General features: G+C 50.3%; 1 protein-coding gene across 1 annotated transcript in view; it reads right to left on the reverse strand.

Moving 5' to 3' along the window:
* The window catches only part of Qless (decaprenyl diphosphate synthase subunit 1 qless), a 35,192-nt gene extending 18,182 nt beyond the window's left edge, over window positions 1-17,010 (reverse strand). Inside the window, exon 1 of the mRNA XM_077706104.1 lies at window positions 16,845-17,010. Within this exon, the coding sequence (XP_077562230.1) occupies window positions 16,845-16,979 (135 nt within the window). The 5' untranslated portion in view covers window positions 16,980-17,010. The remainder of the gene's footprint in view (window positions 1-16,844) is intronic.
* Window positions 17,011-18,143: the final 1,133 nt, after the last annotated feature.

The following is an 18,143-nucleotide window of genomic DNA, read 5'->3' on the forward strand; positions in this document are numbered from 1 at the left end:
CACGCAATAATTCGATGCAGGGTTGAATACTTCACAAAAGACCATGGAGGAAAGAAACTCAGGAGAGGCCCCTAGCATCCCAATGCATTGCGAAAAGTGTGGAGGAAAAGGCGTCATTTTTCTTGAGCCCATGGACAATGTTGCTTACTTGTTTACAACTGCGGCGGCCAAATTTGGGCAAATAGAACGGACACATTTTTAAGGCGCTTGGTATGTGGCTGCCTCGCAACGCTTGCAAACCAGCACAGTCGCTACGACAAACGTTTTTCGATTAGGCCAGTTTGAAAACTCCGCCGTCGGAGACGGCCTTAACTCGTATGCGTTCGCCATCCCGCGAGCCTGTTGATATGACGACGACAAACGCTACTTTCCCAGGCTTAGGAGCTGAAAAATCGTCCTTCTATCTCAAAAACGAAGGCTGTTTTTCGATTGAAACTTTGGGTGAGGGTTAGAGTGGGCAAATTAAAGGCGATATCAACAGCTTAGAACATGACATCGCACCGAGTAATTAGCGACGAAGCTGTTTTCGCTGCGAAGCGGGAGGGCAGGGCGACGCCATCTTAGTCAAATCAAACCGGAGGCAGCAAAGGATGATGGGATAGAGTGCTGGGCTCAGTGGGCTCAAGTCATGGCGGGACTTGGCTTCACAAATGTGACGTCAGGGCCTCTCCTAACCTTTTCTTTCCTCCATGCAAAAGACCGTTATGTTCCGAATCGCCAGAGCGTATTATGAGCAAGGGACCGCGTTCGTCAGCGGCTGGTTTCGGTTAAACGACACTCAGCGACGGTCTCCAGACGGGGGCGTTAGCCGCGGTTGCCCCCTCGCGGTGCGTTGCAATCGAACGACACAGTTTTCCCGAAAACAGGTCCCTCGAGCCCCCATCGCAACTCCGCCCTATCACGGCTATCGAGGGAAAAGCAAGAATGTAGGAAGTGCTGCCGATGGAGAGCGTTTATTTTCGGACCAGCGCTGTCCGCCACCGAGCCGAGTTGTTCTCCAGCACGTGGCACCGAATACGCGACAAGCCGGAATTTTCGCCTCCGTTTTTTTTTTTCTTCTCTTCTTTTTTCATCGCGCGCTCTCTCTCTCTCTATCTCGTTCTCTTCTTGCGTAGAACGGTGGCGCTCCTCGGAGAGGATAAAACGGTCGAGTACATCGACGATGTTTGTGCAGGAGCCAGCGATAGCGCCGGATTGAAAGAGGAGCTGGTTTATACGAGTGGCACACGGAACACGGAGAGACGTGGGCGAGCTCCGCGCGATATATATATATATATATATATATATATATATATATATATATATATATATATATATATATATATATATATATATATATATATATATATATATATATATATATATATATATATATATAGGAAACCGAAGGGGGAAGCCTTGTTATTCATCTTGAAACAGACACAGTATTTCATTAATAGAAAGAAAGCGGAGAAAAACATGCCCGCCGGGTGGGAGCGGAACCCACGACCTCCAGAATACCGGTCTGGTGCGATAGCCAATGCGCTGCTAGCTCCACTTTCTATCTTTCAATGATTTGAAAAAACTATATGCGTTTCAAAAAGAATAAATTACCTGCCACTTTTTCCCCTTCACCTTCCTTGGCGTTCTTCACTGCTCTGCCCTTATTACCATTGATTCAATGGGACCGGTAAAAAATACCGTAGAACAAGAAGACGAACGGGTAACAAACTGAGTTTATTAACGGTTCGGATAAGCCTTCGCCAGAATCAGATCAGACAGGCATTGTGACGAAGCATTGTCCCAAGCCCAAGCGTCAATGCAGCACTCGCGCCTTGGTCTTATATATATATATATATATGCTGAAACGTAGGCCACAATCGTGCTTTTACCTTGTTCGAAGTTTTTCTTCTCTTGTATATATATATATATATATATATATATATATATATATATATATATATATATATATATATATATATATATATATATATATATATATATACATACACGGGCGCACAGTCACTACATTGGAGCCGCATTCACGGGTAGCGAAAATTGCCAGTATATACCTAACGGAACTCCTTTTCTGGTTCGTACATCAAGCACATCATTCTTCCGAATCCGACTCCTCGGACCTCCCCTGCATTGGGAACTCAGACAGCGGGCTACGGGCCATGCACTCAATGCAAGCAGGAAGTGCGTCCCTTGCGTACAGGGTGACGCGACCCGAAGTACGCGCTTTCGGGGGTGAAAGAAAGAAAAAAAGAGAGTAAGCGGGTGAGTGCGACAACAACAATTTGCGGCATCAGCGAAAACCCATCCCACCACTGTAGCTGCGCCTTGATAAGAGGCCAGCGAGAGCGGACGCTATCTCCGCCGTCTGGACGCAACGCAAACGTCAACAACGCGTCCCGGCGGCGCTCACCGTCAAACAGTGCGAGCCAGCTGACCCGCATGCACAAGCGCACGACGACACCGCCGCTTTCGGAAGTTTTGCGAATGCATAAAATATCTGGGTCTAGTATATAACAGAGCGCTGCGTCGGGAGTTGCAGCTGAAACTGAACACGTATCGGAAGCTGTACGCAGCTGTACCTACATGGCCGGAATCTGGACAAGTTTGCTTAGCAACTTGAACCCCGTGTTCGGCGGAAAAGCTCCCTGCAGGCGCAGAGCCTCCCATACGCGTAACTCGGCGCACAAGATTCTCGTACTTTCTTATCACTCAGTCGTTATAAGTACTTCCGTTTTAGCCGCGCTAAGCGTTGCATACAGACGTGACTCTATCGGTGTTCCCATGCCATTTGATTAGGTTGGTTTTCAGATGCCGTCTGGTTAAGTCTACCAGAACGCACTATTCGAGAATCGTCCATTTCCGTACCACGTAACAGATTCGGAGGCCAGGGAACATTAGTTACCTGCAGATTAAGCAACGCGCACACAGGTCACCATATAATCAGTCACAATAACGACATCGGCAACGCACCCTAAAATAGTACGCCAACCGAAACGCGTTACATCCATCCCGCCGCGGTGGCTGAGTTGGCTGTGGCGTTGTGATGCTGAGAACAAGGACGCGGGTTTGCTGCGGCGGCCGCTTTTCGGATGGAGGCGGAAAGGCGATTGATTGGCTGTATAGGTTTAACGCGTAGACGCAACGCAGGCGATGAGGCGCGCCGTAGTGGAGGGCTCCGGATGAATTTTGACCACCTGGGGGTCCTTTACATGCGCCAAAATCTCGTACACACGGGCGCTTTCGCTTTTCGCCTCCATCAGAAAAACGGCCGCTAAGGCCGGGAGTCTAACCCGCGTCCTCGTGCTCAGCAGCACAACGCCTTAGCCACTGAGCCACCGCGGCGGGTATGGAGGCGTAAAACAAGAACGCCCGCGTGTTCGAGATTTCGGCGCACGTTAAAATCCCCAGGTGGTCAAAATTAATCCGGAGCCCTCCACTTACGGCGCGCCTCATCGCCCGCGTAGCGTCGGCGCGTTAAACCCTACAACCAATAAAAATCAAAACCCAATTCAGAACTCCGGACGAGGCGCGCGCCCCGTAAGAATACCGCTACGTTATTCAGCAGCTCTGAATCTCGCTGTCAAAAAACTGATTCTTCCGTTGTAACGCCGCGACACGCCTCCGTTGCTTCGCCACCGAGTCACCCCTATTTCACGTGAGGGCTAGGAAAGTACCGAGACTCATCTACTGCGAAAGAAACTCGTTTTTCCTCATTACTTGCTCGCAGCGTGTTTTCGCGGCTGCGTAGGCGACAGCAGTCCACTAACTGAAATCGGTGAAATCGCTAACTGAAACTGAAACCAAGCGGGCCCAAATGGATCTTGCTTGCTCTGTTTAACGCATGCGCACCAAACTGTTAAAGCGAAAGCATTCTTAGTGGGGGACCGGTGGCGGCCTGGCAAAACACTAATTAATTTCCCCATAGGCCGGTGGGTTGATTGTGGGGCTTAACCAGAGCCACCTAGATTAGGGTTTAACGCGCCGACGCAACGCAGGCGATGAGGCGCGCCGCAATGGAGGGCTCCGGATTAATTTTGACCACCTGGGAATCTTTAACGAGCGCCGAAATCTCGAACACACAGGCGTTTTTGCTTTTCGCCTCCATCAGAAAAGCGGCCGCTAAGGCCGGGAGTCTAACCCGCGTCCTTGTGCTCAGCAGCAGAACGCCTTAGCCACTGAGCCACCGCGAAAAAATTACAAAAAGAAATTACACCCTTTCCCACAGCCACCGAAAAGCTGCGGACACACGGCGCGTGCGTGAAATTGGGCTTCAATCTGTCAAAACGGTTTCTTGCGAATCGCTTCACCTTATCAACCACGTATACCGGTATACATTTATTAGATGGTTGGTAGATGCGTTTATTTAGTTCGCGAAAAGTCGTCGCATGGGTTCGTTCTTCGTTTGTGATCTGGGTTGTGAAGGTTTGACGATCGGTTGGACGCACTTTCAGCGAAGGTTAGAAGACGCATGCACTTTTAAAAAGCTTCTGCGCTTCTCCCAACTTTGTTTCGAAAAGGATGTAACTTTTTTTTTTCTTTCTGTGCCCTTGCGCCGTTGCCGATCGTGGAGGGCTTGAAGATCCAAGCTCCCCCGCCGCGCACGCGCCCTCTTCCTCCTCCCCCGCTGCCTTGCTCGCGCTGCACTATCGTTCGTTATTCATTACTGGTCATTTATGCGCTAATTTTACTTCTTTCACTTTAATTTCGTTCGTTCAAATGGCCGCAGTTGTCAGCGCAGGAGAACGCGCTTCGCGTTTTTAAATGTGTAAGCATTCTTTGCCGCGCGCCCAAGCCGCGAAAAGTATAACGCCTCGTATCGGCGCAAAAATGCTACCAAGCGAGAGGCAAAGTCGCCCAATATAGCCAAACGTGAACTGAAAACAGCGAAAAGACGCCCGATTTGGCAATTCATAACCGAACGAGACCACAAAGCTCTATCTAATCCAGCGCCTTGACGCGCTGGATTAGAACTACGCGGAACTACACACGTCGTAATCTTTTTGAGTAATTACTCAAAAAGATTACGACGTCAAGTATGAGGGCAGTCCATATGATGCACAGAATGCAAAACCATTAGTGCCCAATTTCCGAACGTGCCCTCTTATCACAATTTTTACTTTTTCTTCCTCCGCATGCAGACACCCTCCTGCCGCCTACTGTCCTTTCCCCCCACTTAGGCCATCGGTTTGGTAATAAAGTTTATTCAATTCAATTTTCCCGCCCTGGAACTACTCGCGCACCATCTACCTTTTGTTCTTGCTGTGCCTGGAGCGGCTCGAGCCGAAATTATTTTGCGTTCGCTTTTTTATCCCGGCTTTCTTCCACGCCGTTTCTATTTGTTATAACTCATAAGTAAAAGAAAGAAACAAACAAACAAACGCGTATGGTTAATTAAAGAGCGCTGGCACTTCTCGGTCATGCAAAGCCCAAGTGCGTAACGTTTCTTTTGCACTGAATAATGTGGGCAATATTTGCCACGCCATCAGTTGTAGTAGTTAGCAATGGGTCTGATTATAATATATACTACAGTAATACCTCGTTAACTCGAAGTCGTAAAAACCAGGGAAAATTTCGAGATAAACGGATTTTCGACATAAGCAAAGTTGCGCTAGTCGTCGGGAAAAATGAGCGCTCTTCATAAAAATAACTACTACTTACCGGGTCTTCAGCGGCAGTTTCTAATCTTTCTTCTCGTGCAGGTTTAAAAGAGAAAAAAATAACATACAAGAGACTTTAACCGGCTGGGTTTTACCGCACTGCCATTTTATTTAGCAGAGAAAAACTGCCTAATGCTCGTCTGCTTTGCGGTCGTACTCGGGCCTAGGAAGGCGTCCTCCAGCTGCTTGACGCATCGCATCAGTCGATCTTCCCCGCCGCTGCACTCGACCTTATTTCGAAGCAAGCGCAGCAAATTTCTCGTCTCAGAAGATGTCGGCACCTCTCGAGGTGGTTCGCAATCGCCGACGTCTCCGCTGTCCCCTACGTTAGCGGAAAGCATCGACGTATGGCAGGCGCGGCTAAATAAGAAAAAAAAAAAAATCGACGGACTTCAGGCGTAGCAGCATCGCGCGAATCTTGTGAAATGGTCCGGCGGCGGAATTTTCGTTCCACTCCCAGTCAAGATTTCGAGTTATCCGCAATCCGACCCAAGAATACTTCGAGATAAAGGGAAAAATATGCATGGTACGTATAGGAAAATGTTCGGTGCCGCGGAAAATTTCGACTTAGCCGATTTTTCGAGATATGCGAGTTCGAGTTAACGAGGTATTACTGTATATGTGCGCAAGCATTCCTTCACCTGTATTTTTTGGCCGGCCGGCATTTTCGTGTTTAGGCAGCCGAACAACGGCTGTCGTCTTCAAAAAGTTGCGAATAATACCTAAATTAACGCTACCGTACTCATTGGTTTCGACCTCCGAGAACTGCCGCACCCACGGCTGTTCACCAAAAATACAGCCACCACGACCACTGGGGGATTCTGCAGAGCAGCGTGACAGCGTGGGACGCCCAATTCGGCTCGACGTAACTGCGGGGACACATTCAGCGTGCCGCCTGTCACATCACATCATCATCATCAGCGTCTTCGTGGTCGTCATCAGCGTGCCTTCACCGCGATTGTATCCCGCCGGCTCACACACGGACGGGCAGCTTTCCATCGTGATTGGTCGCTCCGCGGCGGCGGCGCCGCGCGGACCGCGAGCGCAGCTCCTCCGCTCGTGAGCGCGCGTATTATTTTCCGCCCCTGCGGTTCCCCTCGCTACCACGGCCGGCGCGGCGTGAATAAAAGTGTGTCAGATAAGGAATGTCCTATTTCCAGGGGGTCCGCGCGAGAGATCCTCACCGACGGGTCGGACTTGCCTCCCCAAGAAGAAACCCGCGCCACGGCCGCCGCCGGGCACCTCGACGCGCTACGGAGCGGAACGCGCCAAAACGCCGCCCCGTTTCGCTGGTGGCCGGCACCGCGCATCCCGGCCCACGCCGCGCCGAATCACCACCGAAAAAAAAAAATCACTTCCGATCATCACCTGCCACGGTGCATGCACTGACCGGATGAGGGGTCGGCACGCGAAATTTCGGGCTTTGCGCGCAGTGTGGATGGATGAGGGGCGCCTCGCTCGATGCCCACCTGACCACACGCCGAAGCTGAACTCTGCGTACCATGTCCGACGTTTACGGACACTCGGAGTGGTGGGCGAGAAGGCGACTGCGTCCGGTCGGTTATTTTCCTCAGCCCAGACACATACGTGGTCGTCGCCGCTTGGACACTGAGCCTTTCAGGCCCGTTCACACTTGCGACGAAAGCGACGGGAATTCCGTCGCTTTGTCGCGCGACGACAAAAATTTGTCCCGACCATTCGACAAAAACGATCGTCGCGCGACAAAGCGGCGGACTTCCCGTCGCCTTCGTCGCAAGTGTGAACGGGCCTTTCCATTGCAACGTGCCAGTAGTACAGGCTTGGACGAATGAAACGCGAACACAAAAATATGAAGCAGAAAACACAAATGGCGCGATTTGTTTCCGTGCAAGTAAAATTGTCGCGTGGCCTCATTACAGCAACCGAGATTGAAAAGGTGTCTATCCACACATAACACATACCACTACCGAACCATTATTTTATCTCCACTAACCACATTCTCTTAATTTTGCGTGCCCTGGTTTATATTTTCGTGTTCTCATTTCATTTGTCCAGTAATGTACATTTAAAATGCGAGCAGAAAGCAGATTTTATCACTTTGAGTGAAAAAAAAAAAGGAAATAGTCCGAAAGAAAATACCACGCAAAAACAATAGAATAACAGATATCAATACATGCATCCAAGTACCACAGCATCTCGGAATGTGTACCCTTGGAGATTCAGCACTCAGGCGCCAATGCTTAAGCTACCGCATTTTCTAGGTTACAAGCATTCCCTAATTTCTATTACAACCACCGCTCGGCACCCAAGCGAGCAGTTTTTAAAAACGCAGCACGTTAACGTGAGTGCTTCGAGTCTAAGCATCTCTTCCAATTAGAAGCACGAATGGTCTAAAAAGAAATACGAAGGCGACGGAGAAGCGGGGATAATCAAGAAAGCACGGGATTCGCGATCAAAACGGCGGTGTCCAGGACATTGTGCATGCAATCGAACGTCGACTGCGAAGAATGAAAAGTCCCGATACAAGAAAGCGAGCTCCATGAGCAGGTACAGAAAGCGGAGGGAGGGCCAGGGGCGTCATCTCGTGGCGTGAGTAGCGGATTAAACGAGCTGTTCACTGTGGCGTAGCAGGAACCGCGATGGCAACAATGTAGCGGGGAACCTGCAGTGTCCGGAGTGCAGTTATGCATTTACGTTTGCGTGTCAGAGGCCAGTGTCAGACCGGTTCAGACCTGCTCTCGTTCAACTGGACACTGAACGACACCGCCTGTTTCCGCTCGACAAACGTGAAAAGTCGGTATTTTAAAACACACTTGCCAGAACAAAGTCGGGGCAAAAAGAAAAAAAGAAAAAAAAAGAAAGGAGTTATGAGTGAAGCGTCGTCGCCTGTATTTTCATTCTCTCTTGTTGCGTCTACTATTTTGCGGTTCAAAGTGGTTGGCTTCATAGGCCATCTCCACTAACGTGAAACCTGAGCAGGAGCGAAGCATGCAGTGTATAAGTGTATTCTTGGCGCCTTGTCGTTTTTGCCCACGGAGATGAAACCGCTGGCGGGTAGAGGTATACAGCTTTGCTGCAAAAGTCTTGTGTCTTCGAAGCACGAAGCGTTAACTAGCGCGAGGCGTTAATTGGAAAACGAGTGTACCGGTGTTTTAGTACCGTGACTACATGAAACGACGACGCCGACAGGAGACGCCGATAGCCCGAGCCCATAAGGGGCTTCGTCCCTAAGCGTATTCAAAAACAGGTTGCTAAAATTATTCATTCGCACTAAAGCCACTGCAACGAAGCCATACGTTCAACACAACGGTCCAAGGACGAACGAACAGCGACAGACAGAGGGAAAGACATAGGAGGAAACTGGCACATGTGACTCGGAGAAATGATCAACAACTGCGAGAGTGCGCACAAGCCTAGCAAGAGAACGAACAAAATCGATTCAGCAAGAAGACTGATTAACACTTATTAGTTCTATCCCCATGACGTCCGTGGCGTCTGCCGTGCGCAAACAGATGCAGATTGAAGTCCTGTCACGAACGCAATGTTATAGGCTCTTTTAAGGCCCAACCACATGCACGCGTAAAACCGACGTACTCGCGCAACGACGTACGCCTGCGGCGGCATACGCCGCTGCCTTTACACCGACCGACGACGTCGGAGAGGGCGAGTAACCACATATCGGCGCAACGCGCGCGTAAACCAATGCGCCGCGCAGTGTGGCTCGACTACTCCGGACTCAGCTTTGTGGCGACCAGTTCAACTACATATTAACTCAAATAAAACAAATAATGCCTATTCTCACAAAAATACGTATGTTTAATACAGAAACAACTAAAACAGTTCTAAAAAGCATACTTGGCAGGCACAAAACCCTCCGCTACATATGGCATAAACTGCCTTGCTCCCATAGTTGCTCGTTGCTTCGCGTTTTTTTATCCGGTTGTTTGGTCCCCGTATTTTACAAATTACTTCGTTTTATCGCATAATTAATAGTGAAGTTAGCTTATTTATCAATTCCCTGTCTTGTTATGCGACCTGACCGCCGATAACATCACCGCCAGAGGTGTACGTCAACACCGTGCGCCCGAAAGTTTGCGTCGATATCTGGCGGGCTCTGACTTCGGCGTAACAAGCGCGTACTAATGCATTCGGCGTACGCCGGAGTACGCCGGTTCCTTGCGCGCTTACGCCTGTTTACGTCGTTGCGCGAGTACGTCGGTTTTACGCGTGCATGTGGTTGGGCCATTTATGCACCAGTTTTAAGGGGCAGCGACCACTTCAAGGCGCTGGCGCAAAAAAAAAGGTCAAAAAATTCCCCGCATTTCCCCGAGGGGAAGAATGTGAAAGTGCGAATGCACGAGTTGAATTTGCGCGGTTCGGTAATGTTCGCGAAAGAGAGATCACACACACACACACAACTACAAAGAAAGAAGGATGCATTTATTCACAGACACCTATTTGTGTTGTCGTTGTACTTGATTGCTAGAGCGGATCTCAGCTTTGAAATTTCGTGTCAGTACTCCTTTAAGCAGGTGAATTAGCCCTTCTCACGCCCGATTCTTGGCCAATCCCCCACGTGGGTATGTGACATGTCAGCGGCCAGGCAGCGCGCGCCCATCTCCCCCCGTTGCCAAGGAAGACGAGGAGATTCCTGGCCAATCCCCCACGTGGGTATGTGCCATGTCAGCGGCCAGGCTGCGCGCGCCCATCTCCACGTGCGCGGACATCGCCGGTGGACGCAGGTTCAGGGTCGCTTAAGAAGTGCATTGCACTTAAAAACCAGGAAAGCGTTTGTGGTGTCTCGTGTTTCTTGGCCCAAGCTTGAAGCAGCGCTAACAAGCCCAGCTTGCGTTCTTTGCGGCCAAGGCCACACTCTTGATACGACTCCGCTGTAGGTCGGTCAGGAGGCGAATTCCGCGTCCTGCCGTAACACAGCCGGTCTGGTGCGACGTGGCGGAGCCTGTCAAGCACCTGCGCTCAAGACTAGTTTGCCCATTCTCACACACGCGTCTCAGCCACCCGTTCCACAGATTGCAGCAGTGTTTGTAGATGCGCAGAGATTACAACTAAATACTACAGCGAAGCTGTGAATCGAAATTTTGCCGTCAGCATTCGTGTACGCAGTCGTCGTGACGTCAGAGTTGCGCAGCGATAGCTCATGTAGTGTATCCCTCCGCCGAATATACGACCCGGATGTCAACGCGCGCCCGCGTTTTGAAGGAGATGAAGATTAATGCGTGACAACGTCTGCATTTTAGTAAGTAGTTTATCTGGGCTGCAGTAATTTACAAGCAAAAAAATACACGTAAAAATTACGGAATCGGCTCGTGTCACGCCCAAAATACTCGGCACTCTTTGGGCCACGCGGAGGAACAGCCGGCTGTGGTGATGGGGTGGAGATTCCCCACGGAAAGTACCGTGGGGAATCAAATACAGCCAAGGTAACCAAAAAAGAAACAAGGCAGATAGAAACGAATAAACGGAAAGAAAAATGGAAGCTAAGACGTCGTTAGAGATGTACAGGGCAGAGAAATGGACATCAGAAAGGAAAATTTCTAGGATAATTCCTGGGGCAGTGCTTTGCTTTTTGAGGCTACAGCAGATTGCTTGAGAACTAAGAGCTTTGTGGGGAAGTATGCTTTGTGGGGAAAATAATGGGGTATGCGTTAGAGCACTGCACGGGCCTGATTTTAAGGCCCGAGCCCGACCCGGGCCCGTAACACCGAGCCCGGGCCCGGGCATTCATAAGTGAGCCTAGCCCGGGCCCGGCCCCTCAAGCCCAGGCCCGACCCGGGCCCGTCGTCTCAATCCCGGCCCGGGCCCGTCGTCTCAAGCCCACGCCCAGCCCAGGCACGGTCTTTTTTTTTTTCTTTTGAGCCTAGGGAAGGCCCGCATGTGTGTGACCAGGCCTGGTCTTAAACGTTGAAGAAAATTTGTTTATTATATTTGGTCGAGTGTCTTCGTAGTGGTAAATCAGACGGAGCATTTAGTCCGTACAAGCACGCCCTGAATTGTAACGCAAAAAATAAAAGTTTAAAAGTACACGTAGTTTAGCTCACACCATCTGCAGTTCACGCCACATGGGCGTAATAATAGCTCGTATTCTTACACGAGAGACACCATCACCTTTGATGACCAGACTCTTGGCAACTTCATGTGGTTGTTTCGGTCACAAGTTGGTGTTAATGAAATTTCTTGCTCTCCAATTGAATCCAGGAGGATGTGCGTGCGTTGAAACATTTTCCCTAGAGTGGTTGTTAGGCAGTGGCGCTTCTCTAGCACGCGAGTTTGATTTCCAGCCACGGCAGCCGCATTTAGATTGGTTCGACATCTAAAACACACGTACATAGACATAGGTGCACAGCTCCAGGGTGGCTTAATTAATTTCTTCCCCGCTAGGGCATTCCTTGTAACCGTATCTTTGACATGTTATACACCAAAATATAAAATCTTGATGCAGTACATGAAATGTCATTAAAGTTACAGTATAATGACTATCAGCCCTAGCAAAACACGTCTTTAAAACAATGTGTACAACTAACATCAAGAAGCGCGTAAAAGTATACTCAGAATATTCAATTTTATGCTCTTTTCTACACTTCACGTCGGAACTATTAACGGCCGGGCCTATGAATTCAAGCCCGAGCCCAGCCCGGGCACGTGGCGTCGGGCCCGCGGCACTGAGCCCGGGCCCGGTCCGGGCCCGCCGATAATCGACTTCGGGCGCCCCGGCCCGGCCCGCGGGCCGGGTCGGGCCCGGGCTTTTGGGCCGGCCCGGGCCCGTGCAGTGCTCTAGTATGCGTGTTCTGCGGAAAAGAAACAAACTATGCGGCACATTGGGTTAGAGTGCGAAGGTATCCATCCAAATATACACGAGGGAAATATTTACCGGTGACACAGAGGGAGTTAACTTCAAGGTTGTCGAGGCGACGAAAAGAAGATTAGAATGCTGGTGGACGAAAAGCAGAGAGGGGAATATTGCTTAGGACAGCTACCACCTGTAACAGAAAACAATAAGTATTTTGCGCCTGCTCTAAGAGCAGCGCTAGTATTAAACGAAGAGCATAAACATGGATATATAAGTTTGTTTTTGGTAAGACGACACGTCATTACCCCGTTACAAAGAGATACCACTATACTCGGTTACAACTTAAGAACGGCAACGGAAGTTGTCTCTGTGCTTCATCACCGCAGCCAGATGTTACTCCGCGCGACGCAAGTCGTGCGTTACTGGGAATATTTTGAACGTAGCACGAGCCATTCCCCTGATTTTGTGGACTTAATATGCTTATAAACTACTGCAGTGACGACAAATAAACTACGTGAGAAAAGGCAGGCAACATCACGCATTCATAGCAATCTCCTTTCAAAACGCACGCGCCCGTTGACATCCGGGTCCGTCGCTTAGGCGTAGTCATACCGTAAATGAGCTATTGCCGTCCTTAACTTGTTCCCGAGTATAGCAAGCATCATCATCACCGCTGTCGTTATTAAGTTGTACCCGAGTATACGGATCGTGAAGACGAGAGGAGACTGGTGTGAGCGAGGAAAGCGCCTTGACACACAAACTGTAGAAGACAAAGCGCAGAGAAAGGCCGTTCACAGAGACAGGCGTACACAGCATCATGACGGGCCGTAGCACCCATGCCAGGTGGCCACTACAAGGTGCACGTCTGGTGGACTGATTTTAGAAGAGGCCACCGAGGCTGGAGAGCGGTGAACAGTGATGGCTAGGAATGCGGAACGGTGCTGACGGAAATGACCTTTAAAGCAGCATCCAAACACCAAGTAGTTTCCACGCTTCAATTCTTTCTCAAGTCGGTAAGATCATTGTCCCCCAGAACACGCATCAATTACCGGTAATGGCATGTCTTGTATCTCAAGAATTGTGTTAAACGATCACTGTATCATTTTCTAGGTGTTACGAGCCGATGCTACACCAGGGCTATAAAAAACGCCGTGCCTACAGGCTATGCATTGACTCAGATCACCTGGGAACCGTCACAAACACAGCCACCGTCCCCTCGTGCTCAGAGAAGTCCCGCGGCAAGCGTGTAGAGCGAATCGAAACGCGAAAGTCGGCCACAATACTTGTCAAGGGCAAGGAACGATGGCAGTTTAGAACTGCATGGCGTACGTTTCATTTGCTCCAGTAATTAATACCGTTCTGAACCAAGAACGCGCTCCTGTGCGCACGAGGGAAGAGGTCGGTTAGGGAAACTCCGCACGGAGTTGTGTCCTTTGGATTAGAGAGAGAGAAATTACGAGCATTGAGTGAAACATTCGTGAAACCGCTCCTATCTTGCCTGAATCAATTCTTCGATACGAGAAAAAAAAATTATGACTACATATCTGATGTCAGCATCTCCACTCTGTGGATGATGGCGAGAGTGCGGAGTATGGGGACTCGAAATGACATCCAATTTGCACCCCAAGTGACATCCGATTTGCACACCGACCGTCATTTGATTTGAGCCGTGAGTTGCACCTTGATTATTCCCTAAATGAAACTGCAACTCACGGCTCAAATCGAATTTCGCTTGATGGTGGTGTGCTCACGGATGGACGCCGACGGACATTGGGAGGTCCTAAGGCACTCCGCACCGTTACAGGCGAGGGAGTAAGCCGTTTGACTCTTAGGTACAAACTTACGGTCGTAGCCCAATGGGTAAGACGACTGACACTAACTATGTCTGGTCTACCAGACACAGGCTCGAAGCCTGCCGGTGCCTGTGTGACCTTTTGCGATTGTAAATGCTTTGCGCGCGGACATTGGCGGTCCTAAGGTACTCCGAACCTAAAAGTTCCTTTTTCATCTCTTTTGGTAACAGGAGCGGATCAGTTGGCCCAACTTTCCACGTGGGCTACGTCGGGCCGCGTATCGCCGCTTCTTTGTCGATCAATAATTACGAGAACAGCACGTACCACTCAATCCTCCCTCCCACCTGGCCCTGGGATCGTTTTGATTGATCCGTGCTACTTTCGCAAGATTGAAACTTTCGCCGCGCGCTCCCACGACCGCTATCTCAATGCAGAGATCTCCGAGTCAGCGTTGCTGTGACTGCGCCGTGGCGCGACCCACATCACAGAGGGTGGGAGGACGGGCGGGGGCAGCTGCGCACTACGTGCAGATACGCCGCACGTGTGTTTACACCTTCCCTTCGAGGAGTCGGTTTCGAAATGTTCATCATCAACCGATCAAGACGCCGTGTCTCATCGAGTTCGCGCAATCAGTCAACGTCAAACGGAGTCCCAAGGATGACGGAATCGGCCGCATGTGGTAAAGTAAAAGCCGCCATCTAAAAGACAAGGTCGAGGCCGATCATGCCCAAGCTGTAGATAGACACTGCTACGGCGATAGGGCGCGAGCAATTTTGTTTGTCTGTTTTCCATCGCTTTGATAAGAAGGAAAGGCTATCTCGAACGACTGACGGGATCAAAAGGAAACAGTGACAACTACAAATATCGAAGAGCAGTAGACGACACTATTTCGAATGACTAGCTGCATACATCGCCCGTCAGGACACCTCCATGTAGCAGTCACGGGAACCTGTTTCCTTGTGAAGGTAATCGCGCGCAGGGAATATTCCACAGCGCCTAACGGAACTTTGCAGTACGGCAAACGCTCGCAGATCTGACCTTGAGCGACGTGTTATCGTAGAATGAATGGCTGGGGGACATCTCAAATATTGCAAATTTTTTTTTTTTTCACGCATTATCTACGAAGCCACAGCCGAACATCCTGTCTGTCCACTGAAGCTTGATGAAAAAGGTTCGTGACAGTTGTTTATCGTGTGTCTCACGTAAGAAAAAAAAAGAGAAAAGAATTATGAATAGCTATGGCGCGGAATTCCGCTCCGAATCAGCGGATCGTTTTCGGCGGTCCTGTACCGCAAGTGTGGATCGGCTTTTCAACATTGATTCCAGCTAAATTCCCGCGTCGCCTTAAAAGTCGCTGATAGCATGGGGCTGGGACACCAAAGGTTTTGCAACAACAGCAAAACAGTGCGCTACTGTACACTACTCCGAAGTTAGGCAGAACACGTTGTGCAGCATTAATTTCAAAACGAAAACTCAGCTGCGACCAACGCACATTCAGTGCCTGCATTACATCCGGTTTTTGGCTGGCCAGACATGCATAAAAACGGTACAAAGCAATCACGTGCGATTTCATTGGACCCGGTAAGACCGTTTTCGCCGCACACCGTCCCTGCCTGACCTACAAGCCAGCGACAGGGGGATATAGCCAAGAGAGGCGGGTTAGCGTACAAAGAAAAGCGTGGCCGTCGCCGTAGCGAGCGGCAACACTGACGCACGTGTTCCCCAGCACCGCCTGATAGCGGTGGCCTCCGGGCTGGCACAAAACCGACGCGCTGGGGAGAAGCGTGAACGCGCGTTGCGCTCAAGACGAAGAAAAAGAAAGAAAAAATAAGAAACGAGGGGGGACAAATGACACGTTTCTCGAAACGGGCCCGAGATCTCAGTCTTCCTGCATGGTGACCCGATTGCGGCCAGCCAGCAGTCGACAGCCTCTGAGCGGCTACGGGCGCTCCAGCGAGTGACCTCAGCTGGCACCAGCCAGCGTACACGCTGCCGTACCGTTGAACCAACCGCGCTCCCATGGTTGCAAAGTGCAGCCGGCGTGTTTGGGCCCCCGTACCTGCGTGGCCAAGAAGCCCTTTTTTTACGCTGGGCCACCGTAGCGGCAGCGATCCGTGAACAAGTTCAAGTTCACCGCGGCAACAATCACTAGCGTCCCCGTCTCGGCGCATAGGCTTAATTCGGACTGCTTCAACGTGGCATACGCCGATTAAGTTGAAATGCGAGTCACCTGCGTTGGTTCAGACGCAAGGTCAGGCATCAGGGTCCCATCGGGACGCCAAACTACGCCGCGGTCGAAGCAGACGGGCAGCCCTACTTACATGAATTAACCTGCTAGGCGCATCCGCATCCCTTCGTGATATCCAGCTCGCTGCATTCTCCCCAATAGCCCCGGAAAAGGGAACGGTATGGGTGGCGAGACTTACTTGAGCGTCGCACAAACAGATCTAGAACCACAGCGGGCACGCATAAGTCACATGCACAGCGAACGCGGCTGATCGAAGCTCCAGAGGTGAAACCACAAGAGCAGACGACGTCGAGAGGTAGGCTTAGGCCGCTGGTACATGTGCAAAAAGGACGATGCAAGGCCTCCCAGCGTGGCACTCCTACCTGCCGGACGGCAAACCACGACGCATGCTGCCACCGCACGCTGTGTGAACTCAGTCTTGGCAAGCGCAAACACTTGGAACAACTGCTGAGCCTGTTCACAAACGCAGTTAACTTTGGAGCTGACCCTGCAGCCATAGCGGCTTGGCGAGGACTGGCATGGCAAAATATCGGCTCCCTTTTCTTCTCGCCGCCGCTCCGCTGAAAGGCCCCGCCATCTGGCGGACCGCGCGGCAAGCATGGGCGGCTCTGGGAAGCAAGAGCGGGAAGCGTCTCCGTTTTCGAAGCGGCCGCCGGCGATGCTTTTTTTCCTGTTCCTGATTTTGGAACCAGTAAAAGTGTGCGCGCTCATTTGGCTGTCGCTTCTCTTGTAGCGAAAGCAATTGGGAATTCTGCTGGTCATTTTGGAGCAGCAATCGCATACGCCAAGGGTAAAAAAAGTTCCGGCATTATGAGAACGAAGCCAAATGGACCAGTGAAACGGTCAGTCGCAGCTGAATCCCAGGCACCTCACCCGGAAAGCTGCCCGTGGCGAAGCAAGTTGATCCCAGACAACCAGCTTGTAAACAACTGAGAGTAGGCTGATTGGTCTGTAATTCTTGAGGGATCTCCCTTGTAATGAATCAGCCTAATGCTGGCGTTTTTCCGGGCTATGGGCACTTTTTGAGTCTTCAAGCATTCCGAAAGTAGTACAGCAAGCTTTTACAGTACAATATCTCCTTCCTCCTTCAAAATATCTACGGTTATGCTGTCGTCACCTGCAGCTTATCCCATTTTCACGACTTTGAGAGCTTTTCCAACTTCCTTTTTAGTTACTAGTGGACATTGCAAGTTGAGCTTGTATGCTCAGTAGTTTCCCCTGGTCTAACGTCGCTGGCATACAGCCTGGTGCAGAATCGTTCTGCTACCTTAATTATCTCGTCCAACTTGTGCGCTATGTTTCCCTGCTCGTGTCTGAGTGCGTACACTTTGTCTCTATCGATGGCTAGCTTTCTCTTAGTTGCTTTCAATCTTCCCAATATTTGCAGCGCTTCCTCGATCACTGCCATATGACTAGTGTCTGCTCTGAAACCAGTAACTGCCTAAAAATTCACACCCTAGCAATAAACTATTGCTATTTGTCTTGTACACGTCACCACATAATCAGGATACCCTTCATCGCCAAGACGGCGAATCAGCGATATGTGGAGGATGTAGGCTGTAGCACACCGTCAACGGCAAGCAACAGATAAGCGGGTGAACCATTTCATCATCATCACCAGCCTATATACGCCCACTGCAGGGCAAAGGCCTCTCCCATTA

This window comes from Haemaphysalis longicornis, unplaced genomic scaffold, assembly GCF_048455015.1.
Source record: "Haemaphysalis longicornis isolate Haplotype H1 unplaced genomic scaffold, Haemaphysalis longicornis Haplotype H1 scaffold_4, whole genome shotgun sequence".
NCBI lineage: Eukaryota > Metazoa > Arthropoda > Arachnida > Ixodida > Ixodidae > Haemaphysalis > Haemaphysalis longicornis.